General features: G+C 36.0%; 1 protein-coding gene across 1 annotated transcript in view; it reads right to left on the bottom strand.

Moving 5' to 3' along the window:
• Positions 1-732: 732 nt before the first annotated feature.
• The window catches only part of smoc1 (SPARC related modular calcium binding 1), a 78,100-nt gene continuing 62,825 nt past the window's right edge, over positions 733-16,007 (bottom strand). The window contains 2 exon segments of the mRNA XM_038302708.1: positions 733-3,473; positions 14,131-14,184. Of these exon segments, the coding sequence (XP_038158636.1) occupies positions 3,457-3,473; positions 14,131-14,184 (71 nt within the window). The 3' untranslated portion in view covers positions 733-3,456.

The following is a 16,007-nucleotide window of genomic DNA, read 5'->3' as shown; positions in this document are numbered from 1 at the left end:
TCTCCACTAGGAGGAAGTGTTTCGCTTCATCCTCCGACTGCTGCAGTCCATTATCTCTAAACCTCTTTCCACTGTCCTGACAAAGCATGATAGAAACAAATATTTAATTTATGAACATCATTGAACCAACGCTGTATTTATTATTTTTATTTTTACTTTGGGGATAACACACTAGAACAGGTGTTTGTTCCTGTTGTAAGGCTTTAACCCTCTTCTCATTAAATCAAACTTTAATGACCAGCTCCAAAAAGGGGTTTTACTTACAATTGTTTTTTTGTTTATCCTTTAGCTTTGAGTGAGAGTTATCTTTAAAACTGAAGTTGAAGAGCAGCAACCAACACACACATGCACACACACACACATGCCATTGACATCGATGCTGATTATTAGCTCATTGGTTTGTTTAGGATGTTCGAAAAAATCTGCAGCCTGCTGGCGTCTGGAACCACTTCAGCAGAAATACAAAAGGTTTGTGTTTCTAACCTGGATGTGGGGGGGGGGAAAGGCAATTCAAGAGATTGCACAGGACTCAAGGAAGGATGAGATAATTATTCTATCATTCTTGGAGCATTAGGTTCAGTTCAGCTTAGAAAATAACTGGAATTATGATTGTAGTGAAGTAAGCACCAGATGCTGTATACATTCCTGTTGGTGAGCAGTGATGAAGACGGACACAAACTGAAGGAGTAAAACAAGCAAAGCAGAGATAAAATAAACAGACCAGTCCATGGATTTAAATGTGAATGAGTTACTCAATAAGCCAAATGTTTGACATGAGGTAAACAGACAGAAAAGGATGTGTTTTACAAGAAGCTATGCGGACAGTGGAGTACATGAAATTATGCCACTGTAGTGAGATTTAGTAAAACTGTCAAACAAAGGTTATCGTACATATTTACAACAAAAGCCTGCTCTGTTTCATGTTCATTAGACGCTGCAGAGTCGTGGGAAAAAGAAAAAAAAGCACAACTCAAACAAATACACAAGCTTTCAGAACTCAGCAGTGAAGGCATTTATTATTTTTTTTCTCCAACTTTGAAACCCAATTGTTCCCAAATGCGGAGAGGAATTTTTATACTTGACATTCCTGAAAGATTCTTCCCCTCCCTGATCTGTTCTTTTCCCAATCATAGGTTCCTGCTTTTATATCTACAGTGGGACAGATTTGATCCTGAGGGTCCTGGTTGATTGTAGGACAAACACAGACATTAGCTGCTTCTGGGACAAACTATAACTTTATCACTGCAGATAAAATGTGTTTGTATTTGTAAAATGAAGTGAAGTCTGTGCATGCCAGATTTTACTTTTGGTGTAATTGATTTTAATTCACTAACCTTGTTAGCTGAACCTTTATTTCATCCTCTAGTAATAACACAAATATATAAAATCTATTTCTGCACCTGTGAAAACCCTAAATCATTACCAACTGAAAGAGACTCAATCACCTGGCAGGGTTAGTTTCCAGAGGTAGCTGATAAATTTGAATTATTGTAAACCATGATCAGCAATTTTGATTTTTAAACGAACATTTCTCAAAAACCTGATGTTCATATTAGTTCAAAATTCTACTTTATAAGGTTGTAAATCAATAAATGGACAAGGAATCATTTGATGTTACCTAGCCTAATACTGGACAAATTACAATTTCATGTAAAAAATTATGCTGAAATTTCACCAAGGTAACGAACCCAGGTGTCTCGCTATATTAATTAAATGTTTCAAAGTTTTCACCCTTAACAACCTCAAATTTCAATTTCCTTTATTGCAATGGACCAACACAATGTTCTGCATCAGCATGAAATGGAAGCAAAAAAGATTCACGGTTCTCAAACTGAAAAATGTGGTTTGCATTTATATTCATCCCCCCTTTACCCTTATACTCTTGAATAAAAATCCAATGGTTTGCTTTACTTACTTACAATCTTATTCATCTCTTCTGTAAACGGATGCTCTGCAGGAAAATAATTTTCTGCAAGCAATTAATAAGGTAATTCTGATCCTGATTAAGATGTCACCTAATTAACATTTAAAAATGCTTTGAGGGCCTCAGGACTCACTAGAGAACATAAGTGAACCATCAGCATCATAAAGACCACAGCATAAAGGCCAAGGAAATTATTTAAAGCAGTGTCAATAGTTAAAACAATAGCTAAAGAAGATATGTTCAAGAAAACCGCACCCCATCACCCTGTAAACACCATTCCCTAACTGAAACAGACTTGCAGCTGTTATTGGAGAAAAAAGGTTGTTCAACAATGTATTCAATTAAGGGAGTGGGGCTCAGAGCAAACATGCACACTTTTCCGATTTCTATTTCTAGATTATTGTAAAATCATGTATCATTTTCCTTGTGATGCATGTCGGTTTGTCTTTAAATCACAATGATACACAGCAATGTTATAACTTAATCAAATGACGATGGAAGTAGGTGAAATATTACAGCTGTTGTGTGTGGATTAATTCTTACACAAAAAATTTCAGTCCTCCAATTTAAATAATCCCTTCATAATGGCATTTGTCCTGTTTACGGTTGGTATGTTGCTTTAACATTGCACTTGTTGGGTCTAAGAAAAATAAACAACAAAAAAAAAAAACATTTTAATATGCTACACTACTACAGCGCCTGTGTCTAAATAACTCCAGTGTGCCCGAAAACTCGTTTCTTGACCTTGTCTATTTATACTTTTGGAGAACATACTGTTTGTGAAGTTTTTTTTTTTTTCAGAAAGCTTAGCTGACTTGCAGTAGTTTTAGGGCGGTATATTTAAGTAATTACAGCTAGTTTGTTCTTGCATAATATATTTATGGAAAACATATGTTTTCTTGTGGCAAAAATCCAATGCATCTTAAATTATCCATGCAGCATAAGGGAATTCTTGGATTTTATTAAATGGTAGTTACACTCATTGAACATGTGTGCGTTTTAGCTAAAGTTGCATGTTTAAGGCAAACTAAATTTACCACTTTTAGTTGTTCAGGGTCTTCATCAGGTAACAGTTAGATCGAACTTTAAGATTTGCTACTGATCTGCCTGCTCATCAGACAGGGGGCGTACCTTTTATTTGGACAGGTCTCGGATTAGAACATGGACTGAACAAATCAAAACAGCAGACTTAACATACAGGGGAGAGGAAACACTCATACATGCTCTTCCAGTGGTGAGCCTATCGTCTCTTTACAAATATATTCTCATTCTTACTTTGTGAATTATCAGTCACATCAAAATAAAAAATAAAAAACATGTAAAAGCAAGAAATATGTCAGACATAGGGAGGAAAAAGTGCAAATATTTTGGCGCCGCTTTGCTGCTTTTCTTGTTTTCTTGTTTTCTCTCTTTTTTTTTATTCAGAAACTTCCTTATTTTTCTGCTCCGTCTTTACTTCCCGTCAGGAAGCGTGCAGGTGCTTCGCCTGTGTCCCCTCTGCTCTCCTTTCAGCCGCTTCGCTCCTTCTCTCTTCACACCAGACGGCCTACTGAGACAAAGAAACAAGATGTTGGAGAAGTTGCTGAATTTAGCGTTAAGACTCATTTTCTGCACAGATTTTGCAAGATATGACACACTGGACATATGCTAGCTTTGAATGAAATGTGCTTAAGTAAAATGTCCATTTCATCTAATAAGTCAGTTAATAAATGTTGAATCAGTTGTGGACCTCCTGCCCAGACCAACTACTATTCTGAAATGTTATACAATTAAAGAAAATACATTTTATTTAAAGGAGAAGTTCGGCTTTTTACACTTTAAGCCCATTTTCTGTAGTGTCCAGGATGAAATCGAATGATCGACACCAAAAGTTTGACAATTGCTCCTGTCTCTGCTTTTTGGCTCATTTAGAATCAACCCCTGGCTGCTTTAGAATGGCTAGCATAGAGCATGTCCGATAATGTCCTTAAAACAACCTTAAACGTTCTTTTTTTAAAATATGCTACTCACCGGGTCGTCAGCGCTGTTCAATGACGTTCCAAAAAAAGTTTCGTAAAGAAAAAACGTTCCTGTAGTGTTTTATTTAGCATTTTGTAAATCCCATTGAGTTCTGTAGGAATAGTCAATTTTCCGCTGCCACCGGAAACGGAAATGGGGCCTGTTTACACAGTTGTAGTCTTTTCGCTTTACTCTGTGTACTCCGACGTCGAGGTGCTAACGTCTCTGTTAAACACTTTAAAAAACTCTGAAAATGGAATACGAAAGGTGGATTCTTGATTCTCGACGTCGGAGTACACAGAGTGAAGCGAAAAGACTACAACTGTGTAAACAGGCCCCATTTCCGTTTCCGGTGGCAGGGGAATATTGACTATTCCAACAGAACTCAATGGGATTTACAAAATGCTAAATAAAACACTACAGGAACGTTTTTTCTTCACAAAACTTTTTTTGGAACGTCATTGAACAGCGCTGACGACCCGGTGAGTAGCATATTTTAAAAAAAGAACGTTTAAGGTTGTTTTAAGGACATTATCGGACATGCTCTATGCTAGCCATTCTAAAGCAGCCAGGGGTTGATTCTAAATGAGCCAAAAAGCAGAGACAGGAGCAATTGTCAAACTTTTGGTGTCGATCATTCGATTTCATCCTGGACACTACAGAAAATGGGCTTAAAGTGTAAAAAACCGAACTTCTCCTTTAATTTAGAAACATAAATAAGAGCCGTTTTAAGTTATATCATAAAGAGCTTCAGAACATCAACCCATAGCTTTTCTATACAGCGACCTCTTTTCACATGAAAAAAAAAACTTTAATGTCTTTCATTTCATTTTATTATAATAAAACAACACAAGAGTGCATAAGAGGAAGAGGAAAGAAAAAAGATAAGTGATTTTTAGACATTTTACAAAGGAAATTTTTACCTATTTTTCACATAACATCAAGTCAAACTTTGTTGAACCACCTTTCCCTACAATAGCTGCAAGTCGTCTGGGTATGTTTATGCCAGTGTTACCCATTTAGAAATGAAATTTTTGTATAGGCACAGATTTTAATCATATATTGTATATGCTGTGCTTGTAAATTAGAATTTGTGGTTCTAAATGTTTTCAAGGTTAACCAAAATGTCAGAGAATATAATCTTTGTACCTCCATAGGGATTTATGTACAAGTACTGTATAACATATATAATTTGTTAAAAAAAAAAGAAAAATTACACACATTACAAACTTTTTTTGTAAAGGTCTGTTTACAGAAACAAAGCATAACAATAAAACGTAAAACAATGTTGTAATTTTCAACTTAAGTCGCAATGTTTACTGTATTTTTTTCCCTCTAATCTGATCGGTCAGCCTCATATTAATCACATATTTAACAATCCAATCAGAAAGCAGATGTTTTTTGCCTTTTGGATTTGTTTGCTGAGCTGTAACTTTAGGAAGAGCAGAACATGTTAAAGACAGCGGATGAAGCAGCATTTCTGCTGCACAGTTAGGCATAACCTTATCATTTAGAAAAACAAAACCAGAATCATTCTACAATTATAAATATAAAATTGTTGATGAGAACAACCCGTTGTTAATCAAACCACTTTCGTGCCTTTTGGCCAACGCTCTGACCAATGAGTGCCACTGACTGTGACTTAGGACGTATGACAGGAAGCTGGTGGGGGAGTGTAAACAAACAGCCTGTCAGTTAAACAGATAATATGTCCTTCTCAAAAATGAATGAGCGTAGCGCCTCTTCCTGCTCTCGTTTCAGCAAAAACCCCAAGTCTAATCCTTCCTAAACTGGTTCCAGCTGAGTCAAACAAGAATTGTTCAATGGTAGTTGCCATCTTCCTTGTTGTTCTTCCTCCAGCGTCACACAGCTTTGTCGTCACGCCCTCAAAAACCGCCTGCTTTGGATCCAAAAATTCAAAAAACATGTCTGCGTTGTAATTGGCCCGCCAGTTCTAGGGCCTGGGCCATTGATCGAGGCTAGACCACTCGCAGGCAAAAATTATTTTGGCCGCTGGTGGGTGGGGCTAATTTACTAGGCTATTACTAAAACCCTTGCCAGCACTTTGCATAGTTTAAAGCAATCTTTAAATTTAGCCTTTATGTCTTTCCTTCTGCAATTTCCTTCAGTAATTGCTTCTTTTTGCCAGTTTCCCATCCAGCCAGTTTAGGAGAACACCCAGGTCTTGCTATTAATCCAGTAATGTTCTGTAACAAACCTCAGAGGAAAGATAAGCTGAGCTCCTGAGAAGATTCTTTGAACGTGACCAAATGGGACCAAGTCAAATAAATATGAATAATGTATGTTCACACCGCATCTGGTCTCATAATACATATTATACTACATTAAAGCAAGCCTTAAACATCCTCATCTGTTCTGCAATCATGCCAAAACTGCCCAGTAAAGTGTACTGCTTGTTCATCAGTCAGAAATGTTGGTGGTGGGGGTGGAAAGGAAAGGAAAGAAAGGAAGAAAGAAAGATGGAAGGGTTTGGAAGAAAAGGGGATGGGTAAGGAGCCCAGATTGCATACAGATGGCCTGACTGTCAAATGAAAACAGGCGTCCATCTGAACCCTGTTAAAGCTCTGATTGTGCATGAAAGGTGTGGCTCTGCAGCGCACATCTCTACAATTCAAATTATACATATGAAATTGAGTAGGCTAGTGAAGGACCATCTCCTCAACTTTATGGCCTACATGATGTTGTGTTCTTATGATGGGAAGAGGTTTCTGAGCTGGTGAGGGCGGAGTCACAAAGGTGGGCTTCCTTGTCAGTGATGGTCATGTAAGCAGTGAATTAGAGGTCCATCTGATTTTACTCTAAAGGCTTCTGTGAAGTATTTACAGCTAGGTTTGCTGTTTAAACTTAAATGCATCAGATCTCATCTCACAGTCAATAAATCAGAGGTTACGCTCCATGTGAGCAGATCCTGCAGCAGAAACAATACCACCGCTTTAACAGGAGAATTTCAAGCCGAGGCTTTAAATGATATTTAGTATCGTTGTTGTTTCTACTTTACAGAAAATAACTCATAGTCCCCAAGATCACAAACTGTTTCCTCATAGAAAATGAATACATTGCAAAAAATAATGTTGACATTTTAATAATATTACTGGTACGTTTGGTGCTAATTCTCCAACAACGTATTACACAGTTCCTTTGGACTCTCTACTACAGGTACTCCTAAATAAAAATACCAAAAGACATGATTTGCACACAAACAAAATACACAAAGTCACTCTAATATATAATAGTTATAATACTTTTTTTCAAACTGCAGAGAAAGGAAATCCTCTGTATTTTTCTCTGCATGCACACCACTTTTCACGCCACTCAGTAAGTTGAAGTTCAGCCATGATGTTTTCATCAACTGGCATCTTACCCATAATTACTTAAAATATTTCCCCTAAAATGATGTGGTGCTTGTGCAGTTTTCCTAAAAAGTCCAGTTTTTGAAGGAAACGGGCAAAGGAGAGTAAGAGTTACTCGGACTGAAGTGGTCTGCAGTTAGATGAAGAAAACAAGGGGGACGTTTTTTTTTTTTTTTTTTTTTTACTGTAGCGGACATTTAAAAAAACTGAATGAAGTTTACAGAGCATAAAAAATAATAAATCCCATAAAATATATATATTTTTTGTTTTTCCAGGTAAATGTTAATATTCCACAAAAAATAATGAAGTTATACAAAACATCAAAATTGTAATTTAAACAGTGGCTTTAAATTACTACAGATTTAAAAGCTGTTCATGGAAATCCTATGCAGAAAAAGGATAGCATCCCTTGTTCAATCATGAATTACCTGTAATTAACTGTGTTTTAGGCATTGGTTTACTGTAATTACTGCATGGCCTGTACAATTATGAAGTCATTTCGACAGCACCTGTCTGACAACATGAAGAAGGCTGAAAGATCTTGTGTTGGGAATCTTATTAAGCCCTTTCCAAGAACTTCAGACTCCACTAAGGCATAGCGAGAGCCATTATCCAAAAATGGACATAGAATAAACAACAGTTAATGTTTCCAAGGTCTTCTGGACAACATATTGTCATCACTTCAAAAGAAGAAGACATTACATTCATCTGAACCACTGCAAGCCTCCTAGTTCATGAATCAACAATGACAAAAATGCTTGGGGGAAAAAAATGTTCTTAGTTTGTGAAGTCAAGTACACATATGTTAATCAGAATTAGAATAATCTAAACCAAACCAGCCAGTTTCCCTCTTAGGTCCTAATCTACTATCATCCCAAATATGGAGAATTAATAAAAATTGGTAATGAAAACTAACAGTCAACAAAATCTGTTTAAAACTAATAAGATACTATATCCATGTACGTGAAGTAAAACATCCGTTTTTAAAGAAAAGCTCTTATGGCAGCCAGTTGTTCAGTTTTTAATTATATAAACAAAGACCTTTGTGACTTAACAAATGACATATTTAAGACATTGCTTTTTTGCAGCAGTAATCTTGACTGTCATGGTTACAGAAAAATGCTGTTGCATTATTTGCCCACATTATAACTGGTCTGTTGTATACCAGAGAGTATTGAGCTTTAGTAAACTAACTTATGCTCTGTGTAAGTCCATCTGGCTGGCCAGGCTAGTTATGGCTAATGACCCATAATTACCAATGTTGTATCCTGTATGCATCCCTACCCTTTGGACACTATTAACTGACCACAGTGTTGAAGTAGCTTCTTTATTCAGACAAACTCCCTAAATCCTTTGCTACAATATTATCAGTTTCACAGACTAAACAAACAAACAACACTAAACCAATTCATACCCCCGACCTGAATTAAAAAAGTAACTGGATCCAAATAAACATCTGTAGTTAATATCAACTCATATTCATAAAAGCAAACACACGGAATGCGCCTGCTATTTTACTTATGTGACAGATGAAATGGCTGTGTCAGAGTTTAGCCCCTTTGAATAGTTTACTGAGCAAATAAATACATACATGTAGTGCTATTTCTTGAAATCTAAATAATGAAATTACTGGAAAGATTTTTGGAATGATTAGGTATAAGATGTATCTAGTTCTGCTTTGATGCTTTGATTTTTTTTTTTGTTATATGTAGTTAAAAAATCCACATCATGATCTTTTTACATTGAAAGCTGTGTTATAATAATAAATATGCAGTTATTTTTGACACCCCTTTCTACTGAAGTCATGCTTTTTTCTCTCTTTAGCTAAGATAACTGTCTCTTTTGTTCAGGGCCGAGTGATATTAGTGCCCATGAATTGCCTTTGCAATTACCAGGCTCCAGAGCTCTGACTGTTTCTCCTTCTCTTCTCTTCCCGGTCACTGAGGATATTATCTCTGCCATTAACAACAAAAAGCTACCAAGCCTCTCCCTGGACACATTGGCCCCACTTGTGATAAAAGACCTGAAAGTAGATCCTGCCTACCACCAAATCGTCCTGACTCACCTGGGAGCAGCCAGTAAAAACACTTGGCTAGAGAGCTGGGAATTGTACAACATCAGTATACGGTGACAACAACCTACTAAAGATTATAGCTAGTGAAAAAAAGAATTGACTAGTTTTTAAGGCACTTATCTCAGAAAGAAAATTGTCATCTTAAAATGTTCTCTGCAACTTCTGCTCCTATTTATCCTTGAATGTGTTGATCTGAGCTTTCTGGCTCTAAAAGGACATGTCTGGGCTCTCTAACAGACTTGCAGCTCAGGTCCCAAGCCTACTTAGTAACACTATTCTTCTATTTCCACTTTGCAGACAGAGCCAGAGAGAACACAAAACACACTTAAACACACTGAAACCTTCTTTGATGTGTCCAATGATTGTTATGAGCTTATGCTGACACTCACAACCCTTACGACCAAAGCATTTAATCAGCAGTTCTAATAAATAAATAAAAAAAACACCATAAAATGATTGTTCTTACTAATCTATATAAAAATGACTGGACAATACATTTCCAGAGGTTGCATTCCAGAACTTAGAAGATGTTTTCCAGAACTTACCAAGAACTTTCTGGGATTTAACAGGTATTTCAGTAACATTTTTATGGACTCTTTTGGTTAATTCCCTGGAGCCTACTGAGCCATCTCTGGAACTTTCCATGAACTTTCATAACATCTGGTTACTTCTCTCAAGAGGTTTCAAGAAACTAAATGATAGGTTCTCCACAATAAAAGGCAACTCCCGGAGTTTTACCTCCAAGTTCCTAAAAAGTACTGAACTAGATCCAGGTACCTAAACTTCCAGTAAATCCATCAAGGTACCTGGCTGATGTTCCAGAAATGATCTCTAATTTCAGTGAAAGTATCTGGTAAGTGCCATGACAGCTCTACAAGTTCCTCATATGTTTCAGAAAGTAAACTCAGATTTATTAACATCCAGCTGTTGGATTTTTTGAAAGTTATAGGAAACTACATGTTAAATTGTAGAAAATATCCACCTATACCTGAACTTTCAGAGGATGAGAGGGACATGTACAATGTCTGCCTTTTATCACCTAAAGAACAGTTCCAGAATTAAAGCATAAATGTCCTTGCTGGACCCTGAAAAACTCCTCCATGCTTTTATTTTAAGTCAAACTGATTACTCTAACGATGTCTTCAAGGGTTGCACAAAAATCAAAGAATCATTCAGACAGCAGCAGTTCCAGAGTGCTGCCTGCAACCTCACCAATATGTAGAAAGTGGAGCACATCACCTCAGCTCATAAGTCCATCAACCAACTCGTCATATCTAAGACGATAGATGTTAAAGTACTTATTTTAATCTATAAATCACTGAATGGCTTAGAAAAAAAAAAAAACATGCCAGATTTTTTGTCAGTGTATTAACACCTAGAAATCTTATGTTCTGCATATACATAACAAAACCAAATATGGAGGAAAGTTTTTAGTTCAACATATTTGAAAAACCTCAGAGAAGTCTACAAAAGGTGCTAAAATCTTTAGTTCTTTTAAATAGTTCCCAAGGTTTTCTTACTGGGCCCCCCTAGGTTTACGAAAAGTCATCCCTCATATCCCCCAAGTCAACTACAATCTCCTTTAAAAAACAAAACTACCACCTTAAAGATATAAGTATTTTCGGTTTGTTAAATCTACTGTGTAATAGAATACAACATCACTGTCAGTATATATTTTCTATTATGTAATATATCTCAATTTATTCAATTATATATATGTAATACTTTATGCAATTCAAATATACCATGCCCCCTTTGCAAAATAGGCGTCACCCATTTGAAGAATCACTGCTTTAAATCAATCCTAAAACTCTTTTTATTTAGAGTTGCTTTTGACTATTCTAATTTAAACTATAACTGAATGATTATGAGTCAAAGTTGTAGTCCACAGCATTTAAGATTGTCCTATTGTTAAAATGTGGTAAACAAAATAAACAGCCTTCTCTGGTTCTTCATCTCTGAAAGTGCAATAAAAAATCCGGGAAAGTACCTGGTAAGTTTCACAAAGTAAATTCAAGAAAGGTTCCAAGAAAACAGCTGATTAATTCTGGGAAAGTTTCAGGGATGTGCCGGATTAGTTCTGGAAGATAAACTATAATTCTGGCACAGACCCGTTTGTGTTCTGCAGTTCTACCAACTTTAGCCAAGTCAAAATATAGGGTTGCAATGCCTTTTACTTAAGTCCACACATTCATTTCAGAAATATTCATTGTATAAATCAGAAAACATGCTATGAGCACATTTTAGTTTGTACTAATTATTTACAAGGTTCATAAGATAAAATTAAAGAGAATACTGTCTCTTTAAAGTCAGCTCCTACTGTACCGGCACCTCACTAAAACTAATAGAATTCAGATTGTTTTCTTTGCCGTTGCCAGTATATGAAGAGGGAGGAGGTACTGATAATCTGTCTGAAATGATTGCAAATCTTAGGGAAAAAGCACAGAGCAAATTGGAAATATATAAGCAACAACACTGCTGTGAATCTCAAAGGCTGCGAGAGGACATGAAAAGATTTATGGCCTAGTAAAAGCAGCTCGACTTAAAGCGATCCAGGCCATTAAAGAGCAGCAAAGCATACCTGAACACAATGGTTGTCTATCTTAGTCAACTTCGAGTGGAGCCATATGTTCCATCATCTTCCACACACGTTTTCTGTCTCTCCTTTACTTATTTCATAACTCACTCTCTCCACAGCTTTCACTAGCTCGGTGTACCTGAGTGGTACCATAAGAGCCATATAAAGCTGTCAGGACATTCACTTCCAGCTCCTAAACATGTAAGTGAAGGATTCAGTGACTATAGCACAAACAACCAGCCGAGCCTACTCCTCTGCTCCAACACTACTGGGGCTGTTTATTCTGGCTGCTGTGGCTCACTCCCGAATACCCTGACGTTATGCCTGTTTTGAACCACTGTTCTCCATGCTATCCAGGCCAAAGCCAGGGTAAACACATGACTTCAGTGTTTTGTGGCACTGAGTGGGCCCAGTAGCCAGACTCTGCAGCACCGGCGGGAATAATAATCAGCCTATGAATTCCACAGAATCCTAACAGAGTGAGTAATTGAGAGATGATGAAGACATGACGGTAGGAGAGCTGGAAAAAAACTGGCTTGAAATAAGATAATAAAACCTCTTTGGTTTGTAGCCTTTGTCAGTTCTTCTTTCGGGAATTTTCCAAAATTCCTACCATTCCAATTACCGGTAGTAACAGTTTAAGATGGAAACAACAAACGGATTGACAGTAGGATTAGTAAATAAAAACCAGATGATTTACCAAAGTGTTTTTTTTTCAGTTTTTTTCCACAATATTTTAAGGTGCTCAATGACATGACCATAAGAGTGACAATAAAAAAGTATGTAAAAATAGACATGGTTTTCAATTTAAGATTAAAACTAGATATCTAGATTCATATAAATTCTATAAATATAGTGTAATAATCACAGAAGAAATTGTCAAGTAAGGCAAACAAAAATACAAATAGACTGATAAGTAAACTCTTGAATTCAGGAAAACATTTTTTTTTCTTTTTTACTTATTTTATTTTTCTTTTCATTTTCAACAAGCCTACTCAGGTGATTTTGTCCAATTCATTTGTGGTATTTTGGCCCATTCCTCCTTCCAAAACTGGATCAAGCTCGCAAGTTGCCTGACACACATCTTTGAAAACAACTACTGAAAACATGAACATTGTTGTCTTTATGCCACTTCATAACTTATCTAACTGTATGGTTATTATACATTTGGGAGATCCAGTCACCACATACCTAAGCTTTACCGTTATGGTTGATGTTGAGTTGTTGCCTTAATATTTCCACATACTATAACATTCCTTTACATTTATTTTGTGAAGTGTATCACTCACACCTGGAACAAAACACAGTATGATGCATCCACCCCTGTAGTGTATAATTGAGATGGTTTCCTCAGACTTTTCAAGCTTTAACCTTTTTCATGTAAATGAAGCAAAGATCGCAATATCCAGACAAAAAAACCTCTATTTTCATCACACCAAATAATATGTGTCTAAAGGGCATTTGCAAATGCTGAAATGTTATTCCCTGATTTAAGTACTGACTTCTTCCTTGCTGATTGGTCGGTGAGGCTGTTCCAGTACAGTACTCGGTGTGGATAAAGACAGTGTCTTGCCATCTTCCCATGCCTTTGTTCCAGGATTAGCACATATATTTAGGATTTTTAAGTACCTAAATTTCTTCTCCTCAACACAGAGCTGCTGCTTCCATAACAAGACAAACACTTAACATTCCTATAGTATATAGGCTAATTGAAAAAACTAATGTTGCATCTTCAGGTATCTCAAAAACCTAAGTTTGAATCTTTAAGCATCTTGAAAATGTCTCTACGGATTAACTCGAATTGTGAAGATCCCTACTTTTCTTCCTAAAGGATTACTTGATTTTGGTTGTTAACTGACCAATAAGAGGCTAAATCTATCATCTGGGCATTCCCAAATGGTTAAAAAAGGCATAATAATCTTATGTCATATCAAAGATTGATTAGCACACAGTTTTAATGTGTAGCTGAATGACAATGATCAAAAAACTGTTAGAATACATGTGATTATTAAAAAAAATAAAATTAATTTACCGATGTACTAAGGGTTCACTGTGGTTTCATTGTCCATATACTTGCAATTCAAGTTGAATGGGGGTTAAGTCATGATATGAACATACACATAGGACTGTATAAATATGCTTAATGTATTCAGCAGTGTTAATGATAGCATATTTGTTTGCTTACTGAACAGTTTTGTCCCTTGCCTTGTCCCTTGGCTGCCAGCTGTCAATGAGCTCCCTGCAAAAATAACAAAATAAAAGGAAGCAAAGATAAGACATTTTTGTTATTTCATAGTGAGCATTTTATCAATCTGTCTGACTTCTCGTCTGTCTGTAAGCGGAAACCTCCAGAGTTGAAAAGGTGTAAATAGCATCAAACTAAATTCTAGTTTAATTTACAGTTATATATTGTCTTCATTGAAATATCAACCTTTAATTCCAGGGCCTTTAGTTAGTTGGTTAAGTAATCATTGTTTTTAGCAATTTCAGTATTGCCACACGCATTGAAGGTGGGATTGTTCTAGATTATATGAAATGCTCTTTACAAAAAGCATTAAAAAAGAATAATGAGCCCTAACATCAGTAAGGATTACATGATGTCATGATGTTTCTGTATTATTCCAAAGTATTTGTTCAGATTGACTAGTGACATTAAGATACTCAGTAACTTCATCACTAGTCAATCTGAAGTGTTGTTCTTAATACAAACATCATTCATTGTTGGTAATACAAAAGGTTTGGTATAACATTATTTGGGGCGTTTTAAAAATGTAAGTTGCTTTATAAAATTTTATATCTATTTTGTAATATTTAATGTGTTTTAAATGACAGACTTGTCAGTGTATCAATTCAAAATAGGCCGCAACCAGAAGACCTAAGAGGCCTCGGTAATTAACTGAACCAATCATGGAAAAGCAGAATTTAGTTACAGTATTCTGCTACACTAATCTGGAAGGATTTCCCAACAAATTGAAAAGTGCTGAGATTTTACAGTAAGTTGCTTTAAATCATGATTAAAAAAAGATTTCTTGAGAGTGGCATTTATTAGTTTGTTGTTCAACTTCCTTTCATTTTATGATTAACCATACAAACAGTATATATATATTTTTTCTTATCTTGCAATGAACTGTTCTCTGTGAGTTTTCCTATTATCTACAGCACTTTCAATAGTCTTGCTACTCAGATGTGTTATTTAAAGGTTCCATATTATGCAAAAATAACTTTATAAAGACTTTGTAACACTCAAGTGTGTCCTGAAGCCTCTGTATGAGGATCATAAATAGATTTTTTTTTAAAAACACTTTTCCCTCTCTTACTGCCTTTCTCTCTTAGCTAATGTGTGCTCAAAATGCTCTGTTCTAAAATCATGCCCATTATGATGTCTTCAGGGGAAACAAGCTGTCCAGAGCAGTATCTAACAGCCCATCGGTCAAGCTCCAGTCTTTATCTTATGTATTATTCCCCATGCCTAGTCTATCTTCAAAAAAATCTAAGTGGTTGTCATGGTTGCGGGTTGTTGGGGGGTGCGGCCTTCGCGAGGACAGGGTCGTGGAAAGCCAAAACAGTTCGTCCAGAGGAGGGCTGAATGAGGAGGTTTTGGTACATGCTGTCTGACTAATCTGAGAAGAATTTTCCTACAAAAACATAGTCTGGAGGGTATATTATTAATATTTTGTGTTTTCAAATGTAGAATAACAGGGAACCTTTAAATAAGTTTGCCTTGCTTTGCCTTTAGCATCTATTGTGAAATACATGACATAACATTGCTGTCGCTCATTTTGCTGATGATGATCTAGCCAGTCAACTGCTTGAAATGTTTTTTCAAGCTTTCTTTCAAATGATCAGGCTCCTTTTGTTAACCAGAATGTCAATATGAATTGAAATAAAGCTCAATTTCTCTTTGTCCCTCAGTCTAATGCTTTTTACTAATATTTATGATGATTTTGTATTAACAACTAATAAAACTACATTGCATCTCGAAGAACATTAAAACATTACATCAGATCAATAATAATAAAAAAAAGATAAAAAAATGGGTTTGATGAAAAGTGTTTAATAACT

This window comes from Cyprinodon tularosa, unplaced genomic scaffold (assembly GCF_016077235.1).
Source record: "Cyprinodon tularosa strain WSP-4 unplaced genomic scaffold, ASM1607723v1 ctg499, whole genome shotgun sequence".
NCBI classification, from domain to species: domain Eukaryota; kingdom Metazoa; phylum Chordata; class Actinopteri; order Cyprinodontiformes; family Cyprinodontidae; genus Cyprinodon; species Cyprinodon tularosa.
Note: the sequence above shows the minus strand (reverse complement) of the source record. Positions and strands in the feature narration are given on the sequence as shown.